Here is an 18903-nt window from a genome sequence, read left to right on the forward strand (position 1 = left end):
GCCATTCGAGTAAGTTGTAGGAAGGCATTCCAACTAAACAATCCTTTTTCGTTCCAGGATTGCTTAACGGAGCACTAAAATGGGCAGATAAGACATGACGTCAAAGTTGTTTGCTCCAATCGCAATCTCATTTCAATATCTGCGCAAACTACACAATGACATTCAGGCTGAGTACAGTTTAAATGAAAGACAGATTTCAGACTGGTAGCTTCCAATTAGCAATCCAAACATGTGACTGCTGTTCATCAAATTGAGTAGGCCTAATAAACAAGGCAGGGACGCTGTCCTTTTAGACAACAGCTGCTGCTTGTGACGCTCCAGTCAGAAATAGGTGTGGTGGTGGGAAATTTGATAGGCCTAATCTATTGTATTCGATCCAAATTTCAAACATATTGCTATAAAACTGAAAAGAAAAGAAAACTGCTTACCTCACTCCTAGATCTATTATGTCATTTAGATTAGCAGAACGGCAAGTTAGAACAATGCTGGCAACATATACTTTATGATACTATGTGGGTTAATACAGACTGAAGTTTTATCATCTTCAATATCTCAAATTTGTTTCCCACCAGATAGATAAAATGGAGACTTTCACTTAAATCTCCTGCTTCTTCGATTTATCGTAATGTAAAACTGCAATTTCTCGTTTATCGCATACTAAGCACTCAATATTGGGTTTCTCTCTATAAATGCAACAGCCGGGTTCTGGAAGTAAGAGATTCATTTTCTCCACAGGGAATTTGGCTGATTTTTAACAACTTGCAAACAAAACCTTTACAAACAGACCTTGAGCTACAAGGTTAAAGGCATATGCTTTTGTTAAGGTCATGCATTATTTCAACTTAAAAAAAAAAAAAAAAAAAAAAAAAAAACTACCAATCAGAGAATCAAAAAGAGCAAACCACAACAAAAGAACTCTTTAGCAATAACTGCAAATGACGAGACAGTCAGTTTCCCTTCGCTCTCAAACTACGTTTAACACAATCAACAGTTTTATATTTAGTTTAGGCTATCTGTCATTTTTTATTTGATTTTCATTATTGTGATTCACCTAGAAGCTGGTTGGTTAATTCACAATTTTAAAACTCCTTTTTAAAGACTTTATAATAATTTCTATGGAAAAAATAAATAAATTGAATAGCCTAATATTTCCAGAACCAAGGTTGCTGAAGAAGTTGGGACAGTATTGCGCAGCGTCACTGCTACAGTATGCAAAAAAGAGTAGGCAAAAAGTCCATGGATGACCTACTACTTATGGAGAGATTATGAAGTGAGCATTCCATGTAATTTACTATCCCATGAGGCCATGGGAGAGAATTTATGAATGGCAGTGAAGCAACGCAACTGACGCTGGTAGATCAGGTGACCGTAACAACATGGCGGATGCAGTACCGAATATCACTGTCTATGATATCATACTACTGACTACATTCAAAATCTGGGCCTATGTAATATTCTTTTTTAATGATCGCTAAGTTAATGTGCGTTCATGCCATATCACAATTACCCTTTTACAAGATTTCAACTTTCTTAAAAAGAGTTCACGTCCAAGCTCGTAATTACAATTTGTAAACTGGGAATTTTCTGAGAGCTGCTGCTACCACTACAAATTAATTTCGGCATTGTTGCTAGATAAAAAAAAATTTGCGGAAACAAACTTCCATAGATTACCGAACGCTTTAAGTCGATCGCTCCACTCGTCGTTCTGTTCCAATCCAGCTTTCAGATTTTCTTGGATTCTTTTAGAAATATTTTCATTAGTGAAGAAGATTTATTAACTGTTTATAGAACGTTATACTGTTTGTAAGCAATAAGTCTCTTTCGCATCTGATATAGGCCTACCGCTAAATTACAGCTGCTCTTAATGCGGTTTAATTTAACGTTATCTGACTTCAACGGTTTAATTTTAGTTCATTTAAACCAATTTTAGGAGTTGATAGTAAAATTAAACATAATTGGGAAATCAATTAAGTCCCCTGAGATATGAAAGAGCAGCCGGAGCCATTTATAATGTCAATAAATCTGTTCGCACGACTATGAACAAAAAAAAAAAAAATCAAAATAACGACCCTCGGACATGGGGCATCATCAGCGCGTGCTGGGTCGTGAGCAGTCCCTTATCATAACTTTATGATAGACAGCCGCACCTTGCGCAAAGGACCCCCAGCATTCACCCAAGTGCGCCAAACATACTGATACAATGCAGGTGCGTGACTAGGAATGAAGGAATGAATAGATCTGCCCAGGTCAGCATGTCTTACGCTGGGTGTCGTTACTTACATGGCGTGGTAACGGGTGGTGGATGATCTACCATCGGCCCACCGGTGTGACCGACGTTCTGCCGTCCACAGATGAACTCGGACACGGACTGGAGTGTCTCGTGAGCTTTGCTTACATTCACGGCTACTGGTGTTTCCTCATTCTTATCGCTGCTATGATGAGGAACATCCCACTCTTAAAGTTGCAACCCCGTACAACAAAAGCTGTGACCCACACGGTCCGGTGGACTTTAGTTACTCGGATTCGAAAGTAGAAAAATCCCCAGGACAAAAGGCGTTTGTAAAGATACTTGGACGTACAAAATTGTCCCGTCTACGCATGGTGTTAGTTTGCATGCATGCAGATAGTGCGTTTCCAGACCTGCAGAGGGCAGCATTATTCTACATGTGTACAAGCGCAACACAGAGGAAGAGGAAACCCGGAAAAGTCTAGAGTCGCCATCTGCGCTTTAAAGAAATAGTTCACTTAAAAATGTAAATTCTGTCATCATTTACTCACGCTCAAGTTGTTTCAACCCTGTATGAATTTATTTATTTTGCTGAACGGAAAATAAGATATTTTGAAGAATGTCAGCAAACCAAACAGTTGATGGACCCCATTGACTTCCATAGTATTTTTTTTCCTACTATGGAAGTCAATGGGGTCCATCCGTCTTGGTTACAGACATTCTCCAATCTTCTTTTGTGTTCAGCAGAAGAAAGAAATTCATACAGGTTTGGAACAACTTGAGGGTGAGTAAATTATGTCAGAATTGTCATTAAGTGAACTATTGCTTTAAGTGTTGTAAATGTCTATATTATGCATGGCAAATACAAAGCGTCTTCCAAAATAATCTTAATTCTTATTACGAACAAGGAAATTAAAACCTTTTAAATGTTATAGGCCTAGACAAATTCTTCAATAGAATGCCCCAATACTATACAATCCTAAAAATGAAGGAACTTGAATTGAACTTGAACAAATAATTTAATGTTGATTTTATACAATTTAATTATCAATGTAGAGAGAATACTTGAAAAGACTGTGGCTTTTAAGTCACTTTGACTGTGATACTTGACTTTGAAAAGCAAATGTGCTGATTTCGGAACCGCATGCATACTAGCATACTACTACTATTACTATTTTTCCCATAGAAAGTTATGGTAAAAGTAGTAAGAGTACTACGCTAGTATGCATACGATTCCGAATTCAGCAATAGACCCTTCCACTATGCTGACATATGTTCTCGCTCACAGTGTTTTCACATTTAACAAGAGTGGCACTGCTTTATCTACAAAGACTGTGCTTTAAAACTTTATTTCTTTAAAAAACACACACACACACACACACATATATACCCCCATAACATATCTTCCACATTTTTTTCTTCGTTTTTTTTGTTGACTGAGCGAGGCTTATAGAAAACTGCCATGTTGAGATCACATGACCAGCTAAATAATACTTGGCTGCATCCAAAATAACATACTTCCCCACTGTAAAGAATGAAAAACAGTATGTGACAAAATAAGCATGTCTGAATTACAGTACTCATAAAAGAGTATGCAAAAAGCACCCTGATGACCTACTACTTCCGGCGAGATTCTGTAGTGAGCATACGATGGGCTCTTGACTATCCCATGAGGCCACGGTAGAAGATTTATGAATGGCAGTGAAGCGACGTAACCGACGCTGGTAGGTCACATGATAATGACAGCATGGTGAATGTAGTACATACATATTACACGCATTTATACTATAGAACATACTTTTTAGCTGTCGTAAAGTAATTACTTATTTCAAAATAAGTACCTACTTGATTTCGGACGCAGACCTTGATTTATTTTAGTAACCCCTGTCAGATTATACAAGTGTACTACCCTGAATAACACCTTTAAACTACCCATGATGCATTTTAAAGGACATTACACAATATTAATTAAATTGCACATCACACTGATGTTATCTTTATTAAGCGACGCCCAACTGTTCTACCAGTTCCAAAATACAAGCATTTCAATCTGTGTTAGTATACTTTACACACGCCTCATGATGTTATGTGTGGCTCAGCTAATTTAGCACACACTCCTGTGGCTGTGAGGACACGTGTCTTTGTGACGGCAGAGCTCCTTCCACTCAGTGTCACATCGGCTCTGTGGCAGCTTCAGGTGACACGAAATCATGACCCGAGAGAATTCAGGTCAGCTTTCATTAAAAACAAAACAAAAAACAAGTGCACAGAGACACAATTCATCCATACATTCACCCGGCACTACATCAATCCATCGTTCCTTCTCAAGTATCTCTAATCGTCATCTTTTCCTCCAGTTTTACTCAGCTATAGAAAACAAAACAAGAGAGAAGACACGAAATATGTTAAAGTATTATAAGCGTTGACCACCGTTTAAAGATTTGGGATTGGGAAGATTTTTTAATTTTTTAATTTGAATACTTCAGCCATACATGATATGTTCGCATCCATTGCATTAGATAATAAAGTATCAAACCAAATGGCATATAAAAATATATGATTCTAGACACTTTCACAAAACTAACTTCAAGTGAAAGAGTGAAACGCTTGCATCGTTTTTCTTTCAAATAAACACGGTTTGGTTTGATATTTGTTATCTAATGTCACAACATTCAAACAGTTTGTCTCGAGTCAAAACACTTATTGGGGCCACTGTATATTATATCTTAAATATAAATTGCTTACATGCTGTTTGGTGAACAGAAAACGTGGCAACGTATGGTCGGGATCCCCATACAAAAAGAGAAAAAAGACAGACATTATGAAACATGACTCTGAATGTTTTAAAGGCCCCGGAAATACTTCAGGCGGAATCGACGAAAGAACTGGTGTGGCGTCATTTCGAACAAAAACAGGCCAAAAAGAAGTTCTTTTGGTGTTCATTCAGGCGAGTTCAAAACAGCTTGACGGCTTTTCCGGAAAAGTTCGCTCTGGCCGGTAAACAAGTCAAGTCACCTTTATTTTATATAGCGCTTTATACCATACAGATAGTTTCAAAGCAGCTTTAAAATGATGCATTTAGGCTGTTGATCAGCTGAAGTCAGTTCAGTGTTGATTCAGTTCCGTTGTAAAGATTATCAATTATTAGTTCATTTCATCTATAAAGCAGTTCTGCAAAAAATAGTGATGTCATCGTCCAGCTCAGTTCATTTCTCATACAACAACGTCAGTGCAGTCAGATCAATAATATTGTTCAATATTACAAATATTAAGTAAACATCTTCGAGCTGCCATTGGTCCGTGGCGATTACGTATAATAGAAATTAAAGTTGTAATTCTAATTTAAGGAGCCACTGAACTTTTTCTTGTTTAATACTGTAAAGCTGCTTGCTTTTAAACAATCTACGGTATACAATGCTATATAATATAAATAAACGCGACGTGACTTTACTGGACTGCCGAATTGCAGAGATTGTGCAAAGATCCACATCGCTATGATCAGATGCTTTTTTAACTGTTGTTTTTTCACCACTGTCTTTTTGTATTGTGTTTATTTGGTTAATGAGAGAGAAGTGTGCAGCACATTTGAACATATTCATCTAAACGCGCTCTCAGCAATGCGGACGGCGTCGGGATGTTCGCTAACAGTACCGTATATACCGCTGCTTATATCAAACTTATTTTTATCCCTAAGCGAGGAACGAAAAAGAACATCGCCATGAGTACATCAGGGGCCTTAAGAATGTGCATTTTTAAGCATCAAATGGCATTTGTAGTAAATCATTCTAACTTAACTTACCTTAATAACATCTATCCAGTTCCAACCTCGTGGTAGTTCACCCTTATTATCTGTGTATTGCAAAGGGCAGTTTCACATCAGTGTGCATTCAAACAACAATGCCAAACATCTTAAATTTTTTTAGCCAATGATACTAACCTGTTCTTCCAATCAGTTTCCTCTTCTGTGATTTGGTTAGTTGCTCTTTCTTCTCCTTCTTCTTCTTACTGACAGAGGAGGAATTATTCATGACATCGCTGTTGGATATCAAGGTCTGAGAAACAATACCAGTCGTTAAAGTTTTTCTTTTTTACAGGAGCTGTGACAGTTTCCATAGCTACAAGAGACCTTCACTCTGGTCTTTTGAGGTGATGTAATTGTTTGAAGATATAATGTCAGATATATCAGAAAGCACTAGTGCAGACATTGCACAATATATTCAGAGGGCCCAACGCGTCAATAATACAGACCACAGCGGTTGTCACGGGCTGGTGGTTTTCCATGAGTGTTTCCTGGTTCTCTTTGGCCCACTCAAAAAGTGTGTACATCATGGCAGCGCCGAGGTTGGCCTCCACCTGTTCGCTCATCTTCGAGATAATGTACTGCTTTGTCTCCGGCGATCTAAAATTAGAAGGTTCATTTAATCCTGTTAAATCCAATAACCTACTTGCACTGAAATATGATATTCAATATAAATCGAATGGAATGTCAAGTACCATTCAAAAGCTTGTACTTTAAAATACTTTTATTCAGAAAAAGATGCATTAATTTAAATGTATCAAAAGTTGCAGTAAAGACTAATACATTGTTACAAAAAAAATCTATTTCCTTCTATTTATTTAGGAATACTGAAAAATAATGTATCACGGTTTCCACAAAAATATTAAGCGGGACAACTGTTTTCAACACTGATTGATAATAAGAAATGTTTCTTGAGCACTAAATCAGCATTTTAAAATGATTTCTGAAAAGATCATGTGACACTGAGGACTGGAGTAATTGTGCTGATTCAGCTTTGCCATCACAGGAATAAACTACATTTTTAAAAATATAAAAAAGCAAGCTATTTTAATGTGTAATCACAATTACGGTACACATTTTTCATTTCAAAATTCCATGCTTCTCCAGCCTCAAATTTTCAAACCTCTCTGCAGATTTAGGTTAGAACATTTTAGTCACAACGAAAGGCTAAAACAATTATACCGTAAACAACTTACATTTTGTTGTTGAAAAAAGTATCTAATGATATGTGCGGTGCTGTTTCAGGATAGTTCTCTGGCCAAGACACTTCTAGCAGGAAGGATTTAATGTCATCAACATCTCCTATCTACAAATTAAAAAAAGAAGAAGAGAAAAACACAATTCAGACACAAAAACTACCATGACATTACCAAAAAACCTTTGGACAAGGTACAATTAGTAGTGCTATACTATATGTTTTTAGCAAACATATTATTAATACAATATCATCTAAACCAGCAATAAATTAATAGGGTAATCAATTAAATCCATTAATAACGTATCATCTCATGCCATCACCAAAGTAAGAGTGTTATACCACAAAAGTATGTATAAACCAAGGCACTCCTATTGATTTATTTATGTACTTCACATTTCACTTCTTCTCTAGCTTGTTTACTAAACCATAAAACCATAGATAGATAGATAGATAGATAGATAGATAGATAGATAGATAGATAGATAGATAGATAGATAGATAGATAGATAGATGATTTTGGATAACAGTGTCTGCTAAATAAATACATGTAAATAGTGTTCATTTTATCTGTACGGCATAGGCTAAATAAAACATCACTGTAAGCCAAAGTAAACCGTATTTGGTGTATTTATGACTTTTTTCACACCACTGAACTGAAGTATTAGTGTCGAGAAGCAGTTCTTACCCTGAACTGGAAAGAAACAGAGCTGAGCTCTTTAAAGCAGTCATCTCCTTCATAGATTGAACGCAGAGCCTCCAACTCCATCTGCACAAGAACACTTCAGTCAATAATAAACCCTGTGTTTTGGACATTTACTGTTGTATTTTCCAAGTATACTGATATACCCATGATGGGACATAAAAATGGAAACACTATACAGTAATATAATCGATGTACCATGGTACCACCACTTTACTGTGTTGTATAGTGATATTCAATTTCAGAATGAAATGTGGGCATGAACAAGATGTTCATTAAGTTTGTGGTTAGGTTAGACTACACAGCCTTTATAAAACTTTCACATTGCATTTAATAAGCATCTTTTAGCTCATGTTAGCTTTAGCTGTATCTGTCTCACCTCCTGGTCTTCATTGGCAGTCATGTTTTTCACCAATCTAACACTTTCATAAACAGCGCTGGTGTATCAGCGGACTGTGGTCAAAATAAAGTTTAAACACTAACGAGGATCAACATGCTTTAAGAATCATCTAACTGTAACTCAGAATATAGTAAGTCTCGCACAGTCTACTCAACAGGGAAGAGTGTCATCTCAGATGATAGTCACGGTTACTGTCCCCTGCAGGACAGGAGTAGGCCTACAGAAATGCACTCTCACTGCAACACCTCATAATATACACTAGATGGCGACAAAACACTATATGTCTTTGAATGGAATTGCGCATTATGTCATATTTCAAGTATCAAAGCTAAAAAGATAGTGGGTAACGGCGAATAAGTGTACTACATATCAAAGGTAAAGGAAATAAAACATTAAATCCTACAAAAAATATGCATCTACCCTCAAAAAGTGTTATTGTCCAGTTAAAAAGCATAACACTATCAAAGCAACAGGCCAGCCTACACATTTAGTTTTTAGTTTTCTTTAGTTTTAGAGTCACTAACTGAGAAATGAATTACACAAATGCTTGTTTTCTCTATCAATCCTTTTCTATGTTGGTTTCAAACATCTTTTCAAACCCTCTAAAATTAGAGAAATTTTTTGTGACTCTAATCCAAAAATTCAATAGGCCTATTTATCATATTTTGTAACAGCTATTGGATAAATAAGATAATAAAATAACAAAATAACACTGAAAACGAAGACAACAGTCAATTTTATGTTAAGATTATAATTGTGTGCTCAAGAGTAGGCCTATTTTTCATTTAAAATGTTATATTTATTAGGTACAATGTGTGTGTGTGTGTGTGTGTGTGTGTGTGTGTGTGTGTGTGTGTGTGTGTGTGTGTGTGTGTGTGTGTGTGTGTGTGTGTGTGTGCGTGCGTGTGTGTGCGCGTGTGTGCGCGTGTGTGTGTGTTTTATTAATATGATTTCACTGTTGAATACACAGTTCATATAAAAATGTAAATTCTGTCATAATTTACTCACCGCCATGTCATTCCAAGCCTGTATGATTCTGATGAATATCAAAGAAAATACATCCCCATATCAGAAGTCATTGGTTAATGAAAACTGTTCCATTCTTCAAAATATATTATTTTGTGTTCCACAGAAGAAAGAAAGTCACACAGGTTTTGGAAAGACAATGAAAGTGTGTAAATGATGACTGAATTTACATTTTCAGGTGAACTATCCCACTAACAGCAGGTATCATTGTCATTGGTATCAAGTATTTAACTCATGTTTAATGCAAAAAGTTCTCATTATGCATGATCTGAAGCTCATCAATTCCTATAATTAAAAAGGCTTCACTTATATAATCTAATCAGAACAAAACAATATAATTTTACACCTTTTGCTTAATAGTTCACATTTACATAGCAATCAGGAAAAAGCTCATTTAGACTTCCAGTGTAAGGACCTTCACGGCGACATGTTGATTATTAGCACTCATTTACATGTGGTTTACGGGTCAACAAGACAGGGTCCTCATTGAGTCATGATTTAAAGCCCTCTCTGATTATTGAGCAAACCCGACCTGCCTTTAAAGACCGAGAAGAAGATTATACCCCAGCTCACTTCTGACAGACCGATAGCCAAATTACCTGTTGGGAAGATTTACTGTTCTAATTTCAGATCTATTTCACCAGACCTCCTCCATTAAACAAGCCATCCAAAAATAAGTTTATAAAAGACACGACTCAGGGTCAAGAATAAATCATTTATCATCTCTCTGAAAATGCAATATTTATCATAGCTCCATTGGGCTAAGGTATTTTAACAGTGGTGTGAGCACAGGAGATGGGATGTTGCTCAAAGTTTACTGTTCTGAGTCAAACCCACACATACGTTGTGATGTTGGGAAGCAAGGAACCATTTAATGACACGCCATGCACTCTCCACAAGCACTTTTGAGCATTCGGGCCGTTTGATTCAGTTCTGCGACTTGTTTTTGTACTCCCAAAGCTTACGTGGCAGAGCATATGGCACTGTGGAGCCAAAAGTATATTTTACACAGCATATATGTTTCTTTAGGCAAGGAACTGCAGGCAGCTGGCCAAAGCTTTTACTCCCACAGTCTGAATTACATGACTGGTTGGCTCTTCACAATCTCTTTTACGACAAAGTTGCAGGAGGACTATTGTGTGTGTGTGTTGTAAACCATTTGTACGCTTGCTTTGATGGCATTGCAGTGTTTAAAACTAAATGGCATTAACATTTCCTGATGAGTGAGTAATGATAGTCACAGGAACCACATACTGAACATGATCCGTTTAGAGATCCATTGTTTCCAAGCCCACGGCCTCTCTGCCAGCCTTTCATTTTGGATCGCAGTGTTGTTATGTGCCTGCTGGAAACAAAAAGCTTAAACTTAAACCAACCTAAGCTCTAACTTCTGCAGAACTGTGTAAAAAAACAAAAAAACAAAAAAAAAAACATAATTTTTGGAACTTGTAAGTAGTTTGGTAACACTTTATAATACGTAAAGTAATTACAAAACATTTGAAAACTTTTAGTTAATTAATTCATACATTAGTCTACATCTTTTATATAATAATACACTATAGTGAGTTCTTAATTTAATTATTATTGTTTAATTAGCTCGTTTGTAAAGAGTTAGATCATGTTTTTTATACTTTGTTAACAACTTATTAAAAGTAAATAGTTCTTACTTTAGATTAGGTCACTGAAAATCTGAAAATTGCATTAATTGAGTGCTTTAAACCAACCTTTGTTAGCATTAATTGCATTAGTGTTGTTCACACACACAATGAGTTTCCATGTTTTATGGGGATTTTACATGATTCTGTTCAAACTATTCTACCTATATTGATCTCTCTCTCTCTCTCTCTCTCTCTCTCTCTCTCTCTCTCTCTCTCTCTCTCTCTCTCTCTCTCTGTGTGTGTGTGTGTGTGTGTGTGTGTGTGTGTGTGTGTGTGTGTGTGTGTGTGTGTGTGTGTGTGTATGTGTATGTGTGTGTGTGTGTGTGTGTGTGTGTGTGTGTGTGTGTGTGTGTGTGTGTGTGTGTGTGTGTGTGTAAAAAATAAAACAACTTTTAACTGTTGTATGAGCTAATTAAATAATAAACATTTTGTTATTTAGAGTGACAATGAGTGAAGAACTTACCATTTGTATATAATAACATAGAAACTACAATATATAAACTATATAAACTATAAACTAATAGTTTGTTAATGGTATACTTTATTAATGTAAGTGTTACCAGAAATTGTAACAGAAAAAAATGCAAAACACATTTACATGTTTTAATTAATGTAAAATTATCTCATAATGTATGGTATATTATGTTTTTATTTAATTTCCAGAATTCCATGCAAGAACAATCAATTTATGGAAGGCCACTTTTGACATTGAGATAAAAAGTTATAATTTTGAGACAAAAATATTAAATCGAAATTTTGAGGTAAAAAGTCAACATTATGACACTCAAATAATGAGATAAAGAGTCAAAATTGTATTTAATTATTTTTTAGCTTAATTAGCCTATGCCTGACTATATCATCATTTCAACTTTTTGTCATCATTTAGACTTTTAACTAGTAGCCTAATGTTGACTTTTATCTCATAATTTCACTTGTATGTCATAATTAGCCTATGATTTACCAAAGAATATTTGTTATAGGCCTTATTATATGGCTAAAATTAGCTTCAGTCGTATAAACCAACCAACTAAAACAAGCCTGACCATTCAGACCAGCAAAGCAGCTGCTGTTTTTCTCAGCAGGGGTCTGTTGAATACAGTGATCAATGAGTCATAAATCCACTATCTGCCCGGAGGAAAGCCCTGGCAATGTGCGCGTGCTTTAAAGTGCCCAAGGGCTTCACGTTTCTCATCCTTCCTGCCTTGGTTGTATTCTCCGCTCGTAGTAGGACAGTTTACGAACATATAATGGTTCGTGTTGCTCACGCAAATCGAGAGGGCAGAGCTTAGCTGACTCAATTGCATCTATTTCTTCTGGTTTCCTCTCACGCTGGCGAGTGAATCCAGCGCGAGGCGAGACGGAGAACAGCACCGACCGCCACAGGGATGTATACCAAACACAGACAGAAAAACGGACACATTTCATCGACACGATATGTGCTTGTATTGCTATCGCTTTTTCTGTTTAACGGTTTACTGGAAATTGTAGGCGGAAATCCTCGGGAGGAAGGTAAGACAGCGCTTTCATTCCCCAGAACCTACTTGGAAAGTTGTTCTCCTTTATCAACCAGTTGCGCGCATCCACGAAGAAGTTTTTTTTATGGGAAAACGCATTTAAGTCGCTTCGAAAAGTGTAGCTTTGATGCATAAATACATTGTTTGCTTAGGTTACTGTGTAAAGAAAAGCTTTTTGAGCAAAAAATGTATCAGTGATTTCCCTTCCATATAAGGATCGATGTGGATGTTGCCCATGTTGACTAATGCAAGAAGACTGTCTTTATTCTCAGCTGATTGTTTACTTTAATGTTGTTAACGTCAGGACATAATCAAATGTGATTGCACCTAATATTGATCTCAACTGAAAATGCAAAAGGAGAAAATGTGACATTGTAACATTCTATTTCTTCAATCTAACCGTTAAATCGGAACGATTTAGACATTTAAAATTACAGTAACCCTAGGGTTAGTGACCGAGAAACAGTAGCCTACTTTTTAACAGTAGGATATTTTTGTAAGTTCAGTACACTATTCAGCACTTAAGTAGCCTAACGGAGTAGCGCACTGTTGATAGCCTACTAAATCTACAACAGCAATGAAACATCAGCGCTATTCTGACTCGACTCTAATCAGAATTAGGCTAGCTACTTTAATCAGTAGATTTTTTTTGAGTGACCAAAAAAAATTAAATAAATCCAGTCAGATTCCCAAACGAGTGAGTCTTATGATCCGGTTATTTTTGTGAAAAAAACATGCATCGCAACCAGAGTAATCCGAATTTCAAATGATTGACTCTTGACTCTCTATAAGTCTGTTCAATTTTATCTAATCAAAAACATACATTGCATTTATAGGCTATATTTTTTTTGTGTGTGTGTGTGAATCATAAACAGGTTAATGCCATTACTTCGCAAACGATCAAAATAGCGCGTAACGATTGCCGAACGAATAAATCTCATGAGCCGATGTGTCTAGTGAATCTAAAACACTTACCGAATCGTTTAGAGTTACTGAGTTTAATCTGTAATTTATTGCAAATTTCTTTGGTTATGTCTGAAAGGAAAGAATGACTAAATTGAACATTCTTTTATTGTATGGTATCCTTATTTATTGATTCAATTATACGTAGGCTATCATTGTCATTCATTAACTATTTCAGTCTAGTGATGATTCAATGGACCATCTCTCATCACACACAACATCATTATGGACAGCCTATTAACTTTCTTGGCAATGTTTTTTCTGGGGTATGTTGCAATGTCTTTTCCCAAACCTCCCCATTACATGGCTTTGGATTCAGGCATTCACACCAATAGACAGGAATTTAGGAATTTAGCGTCTTCAATTCACCTATACTGCAGTTTTTTTGGATTGGGGGGGAAACCAGGAGAACATGCAGCCTCTACACAGGAAGCCGAGACTCGAACCAGGGATCTCCTTGCTGTGAGGCAACAGTGCGACCCAATAAGCCACTGTGGCGGCAATTACAGGTTTACTAACATGCAAAAAAGTGATAAGTCAAACAAGTACCCTTTTAGCTCTAACCTTATTCAAACACACATGCTAATCAAGGGCTGCATCCGAAATTGCATTCTAGGCTATATAGTAGGTGAAAAACAGTATGTGACAAGAGTAGTAGCCTATGTCCGGAATTACCTAATACTGAAGTGTAGGCCTACGTATAATGAACATTTTACAATCCATATGCCACGGGAGAGTATTTATGAATGGCAGTGAGTCTATTGTAACTGATGCTGGTTGGTCACGTGATAATGGCAACATGGCGAATGTAGTGCGTCCGGATTATATTCATACTTCACACATTTTTAGCGAAACACAAAGTAATTACTTATTTAAAAGAAATACCTACTCAAGAGAGTCATTTCAGAGGCAGCCAAGGTCTTTGTGATTGCTAGAAAGTTACAGCCAGGTACATTTCGATCAAGGTTGCAGTTAAACTGCAGGTAAATGGATCTCGAGGGCCAGAGTGTTACTGAATACTGAAAGATACTGAATTATGCAGCCTAATCATTTACAGGACCACAAATCCCTATTATAAAGCGATGCATGTTAGTCAAACCACTAAACTGCACACAATGAATCGATTTGATCATTAGACATTGGTCCATCTTTCAGTTGTGTAAAATAATGATGTGATGTGAGTCGCGATGACAGATCTCCATTAAAACAAGACTGTTATTGATGCTGCAAATCCTTTACTGACAAAATTGTAAACCACAACAAGATCCACGATACTTTTAGCATAAAGAATGTAAGATTCGCTGATTCGCTGAGCAACACATGAAAAATATAAAGGAAGACATGCTGATCGTGTTTTTCTCTCACTAGAATATTTCATCACAAGCATCGCTGCTCTGTCATTTAAACACTGTGTGTTTCAAAGAAACTCAAACAGGCTGTTGGTCTCAGGATATCAAGTTCACAGTCCTGTTCCAACATACACTAAACGAGCTCTCTGCGTGTTCTGCGTGTTTGGAGAAGTTCCTACATCTCTCTGAGATTTGACCAGGGACTCTGGGACCTGCGCTGAGATTCAGTATCCATATTGCGTGACAGACCTTTAATGCATTTATAACAAGCCGCGATATTATCTACGACAGGCAAGAGCTATTAGCAAGAGTAAATATTCTGCTGAGCTGAGAAGTTGATGTTAAAATATACCTTGGCTTTTTTATACCTACATGTAGGCACACACACACACACACACACACACACACACACACACACACACACACACACACACACACACACACACACACACACACACACACACACACATATATGGGCTTTATAGAAGGCAGTCTGGTGACATACTGTAATACTAAAACTAGGAAGCAGCTTGGGTTCTGTGCTTCAGTTGCATAATGTAATGAGGAAATGACCAAATCAAATGAAAAATTCCATTAACATAAAGTAAGATCCTAATTTAGAAAGCAAATATTAAAAAGACATAACTTCACATTCAGTTTTCAGTAGCAAACATTCTAATAACTGATTCTTGAATGCTGGAACAAAATATTTTTTGTTGCTGAAAGTATTTTTGCAACTGCATAACTGACTGCTCGTTTGGGCAATCTTTCTTTTCTTTCTTTCTTTCTTTCTTTCTTTCTTTCTTTCTTTCTTTCTTTCTTTCTTTCTTTCTTTCTCTCTCTCTCTCTCTCTCTCTCTCTCTCTCTCTCTCTCTCTCTCTCTCTCTCTCTCTCTCTCTCTCTCTCTCTCTCTCTCTCTCTCCTCTCTCTCTCTCTCTCTCTCTCTCCTCTCTCTCTCTCTCTCTCTCTCTCTTCATACAATGCAAGTTGCTAATATTAATGCCATCTTTCAACTCAAAACAGGTATTGACCGTAGTAAAGCTGGCCTTGGAAGACTTCAGGGTTGCTTATATGATAAATATAAAACTTTACTGTTACAAGCTAAATTTTTTTTGTTTTAACCCGGGTCAAATATGGACAAACCCAAACATGGGTTGAAACAACACAGCATTTTTTTTTTAAATGTATGTTTGGGTTCAATCTCCTGCTCAATCAAGGCCCTGTTTATTCCTGCATTGGTATTATTTTTATTTTACTCCTCGTTTTTTGTCAATCCGATCAGAATAAGTTAACGACGCTGAATAAAAATGTAAACAGGGTCTAAAACATTTTGAGCTATCTGCATCATTTTGTAGATTATTTTGTAGATTTTTGTAACCATTATATTGGTTCTAGCCAGAGCGGGAAAACAAACACTGAGAAAAAAAATAATAATAATCTGCAACAGAAAAATGGATCTATCCGGAGCTTCCGAGAAGAAAAAGCATTGTTCGTATGATAAGGAATCGGAGAAAAAGTATACATGGTTAAAACCAGTTACAGGTGACCCTAAAAAAGGAGATTGCTGTGTATGCCACCGAAGTTTCACCATCACGCATGGAAAAGACACAAAAATATACTTAATCCGGTAAGAACGCATTTAATCTTTCTAGTCTTTCCTAATGGAATTTATGTGCTTATTTGGAAAGGTGCTTTTTTGCGATTGGATTATTATTTTCACGTAATTATTTAGATTGAATAGCCGGCCCCGTGCTGTTAAAATGAGTTTTATATTATTAGTGACGCTCACAGCGCCGGTCAGCGCCGTCATTAACATTTTTATAAAGCCTATTAGCAATTTAAAGCATGTTAACATCACTGCAAAAAGACTAATATAAAATAAACATTTATTCACCTACTGTAGTAATAATAGTAAGTTATCTCCCTCGTGTCCCGCAAAATCAGGTCTGACCTGCAACAGAGCAATAGCCAGGTGGTCACCCTAGCACTCATTAGCGCACACGTAAACACTCTCTCTCGCTCGCTTGCTCACTCACTCTCGTCGTGGAGGACCGAATTTTTTTTTTAACATGCTAGTCTTTTTGTCGTGAAGCATCGCCGCGACGTAGGTTGTCGCACACTATGACACACTACGAGATGAAACGATCAAATCTTGCGTCCCGACGCCCGTTGTCGTTTACGAATCCCCACGACACCCTACGTCAAGCGAATCGTGCCAAAATCGGGCTAAAATCGTGTAATCTGAACCAGGCATAACACTCACTCAGGAGCTGCTAACGAAACCCCGCCCTCTGCAGCAGCTCATTTGCATTTAAAGGGCCAGGCACAAAACGGTTTTGCAAACCCTCAAAAAGTGACAATTGTAACATGCTATATAAAAATATCTGTGGTGTATTTTGTGTTAAAACTTCACACACACACTCTGGGGACATCATAGATTTATTTTACATCTTGTGAAAATGGCATTTTACCACCCCTTTAAAGATACAATATGTAAAAATTTTGTAATAAAAGATCCAAAAATCACTTGGACAGAGTGATATATTTCCTGCAGTTATGTACTTACAATATCCCAAAAGTCTCCAAAGATTTTTTATTTCAGAGAAATTCCAATTTTAAATAATTGTCCGTCCCGGAAAAAAAATTTGCCTGTCAGTGATGCAATATCCGCACTATCCTTGGTTTCCGCAATATCACGTGGACAAATGCGTTAGTAAAAAAAAAGTTCCTCTAGCCGGGACACAAACTCGGGTCTCCCACGTTATATGATGGCACTCTTGCCCACGACACTATCATGATGCGATAGCCTATATCAACATTATAAATTATTCAAAATTGTCAGCCGCGTCCCCGCACCCACGCATGTAATAGCCTATTATGATTTCCGTCATTATTTTATATTCTGTACAAGGTTCCGTGACCGAGATTATCGCAGTGCAATTAAATACAATCGGATATCTGTTGTTAAAAAATATTAAGCCATTACTTGCAAATGTCCGTTCAAATTTAATTTTACTACGATTGGTTTGAACACGTAAAACAACACTTCATTAACTGTAAACATCCTAAAACTACGCAGCATTAACCTAACAAATCATTTGACAAATAGCTGTAACAGGATAATATAGCATAACATTTTGCGTTCCTTGTAGTTAATTCATTATCATGACATACAATTTCGCGTTCAGACGTACAGGTAATACAAAAACTAATAAATTACCTCATCCGTGATCATGATTCATTAATTCCATACGTCTCTGGATGTTGAAAACGACATCTCCCATCGTTCCACTCTCCTTCATAGCGTCATCAAGATTCGCCTTTGTTATTGTTGGAAACAGCGCCCTCTTGTGGCTCAGAATCTTACATACTGTAGCTTTAAAGCATGAAAAAAATATAACAATGATTTAAAATATACTTTAGTGTAACACTTAATTTGTTACAAAGTGCACTTTTTAAAAGTGTTCTTAATTGTTTTAAGAAATATTCATGAAAGTGTACTCTCTTTAAGTAGCTACACTTAAGTGGCTTTTTATTTCATTCGTATTATATTTTCTGCAAGTACAGTTTAAGTACACTTACAGTATTTCTCACAAGGGCGGCAAGCGGTAAAACCTGACAACACACACAATTTAAAAAATACAGGTGAAACTCGAAAAATTTGAATTTCGTGCAAAAGTTCATTAATTTCAGTAATTCAACTTAAAAGGCGAAACTAATGAAAATGCATCTCTATAGCACGCATTGTGTTTATCGTGCAATTTCTATGCAAAAATTTGTTTTTACGTTGCGCGTGCATTTGATACGCACTTCATTGCATGTAATACACACGCACCCCACACCACCAATCCTAACCAAACGTATTACACCACTACTAAACCTACCCATGCGTATCCTATGCACGTAAAAACGCATTTTCGCGTATAAAATGCACGATAAACACACTGCATGCTATAGAGACCTAGACTTTAGTGTGACCAGGTTGATATTATATAGACTCATTCCATGCAAAGTGAGATATTTCAAGCCTTTATTTGTTATAATTTTGATGATTATGGATTACAACTAT

General features: G+C 36.7%; 3 protein-coding genes across 5 annotated transcripts in view; 1 reads left to right on the plus strand and 2 right to left on the minus strand.

Moving 5' to 3' along the window:
* Positions 1-2710, minus strand: part of rell1 (RELT like 1) — a 33463-nt gene extending 30753 nt beyond the window's left edge. The window contains exon 1 of the mRNA XM_079604257.1: positions 2281-2710. Coding sequence (XP_079460383.1) covers positions 2281-2314 — 34 coding nt within the window. The 5' untranslated portion in view covers positions 2315-2710. The remainder of the gene's footprint in view (positions 1-2280) is intronic.
* Positions 2711-3229: 519 nt separating this feature from the next.
* Positions 3230-8524, minus strand: rwdd (RWD domain containing 4). Of its 2 annotated transcripts, XM_079604284.1 has the most exons (8): positions 8304-8521; positions 7910-7990; positions 7223-7332; positions 6476-6626; positions 6165-6279; positions 6027-6076; positions 4973-5023; positions 3236-4594 (listed from the first exon to the last, which is right to left on the minus strand). In XM_079604284.1, the coding sequence occupies exons 1-8, from the start codon at positions 8325-8327 to the stop codon at positions 4562-4564; spliced, it is 615 nt and encodes a 204-aa protein (XP_079460410.1). In that variant the 5' UTR covers positions 8328-8521; the 3' UTR covers positions 3236-4561. The 2 variants fall into 2 exon arrangements, with proteins under 2 accessions (XP_079460411.1, XP_079460410.1); XM_079604285.1 differs by lacking the exon at positions 4973-5023 and having other exon boundaries at positions 3230-4594; positions 8304-8524.
* Positions 8525-12160: 3636 nt separating this feature from the next.
* The window catches only part of adam19a (ADAM metallopeptidase domain 19a), a 106893-nt gene continuing 100150 nt past the window's right edge, over positions 12161-18903 (plus strand). The window contains exon 1 of one of the 2 annotated variants that reach the window (XM_079604301.1): positions 12161-12517. In XM_079604301.1, the coding sequence (XP_079460427.1) occupies positions 12394-12517 (124 nt within the window). In that variant the 5' untranslated portion in view covers positions 12161-12393. Of the gene's footprint in view, positions 12518-16442; positions 16462-18903 lie in introns of those variants that run through there. The other variant, XM_079604302.1, reaches the window with a different exon arrangement.

This window comes from Phoxinus phoxinus (genome assembly GCF_949152265.1).
Source record: "Phoxinus phoxinus genome assembly, chromosome: 2".
Taxonomy (NCBI): domain Eukaryota; kingdom Metazoa; phylum Chordata; class Actinopteri; order Cypriniformes; family Leuciscidae; genus Phoxinus; species Phoxinus phoxinus.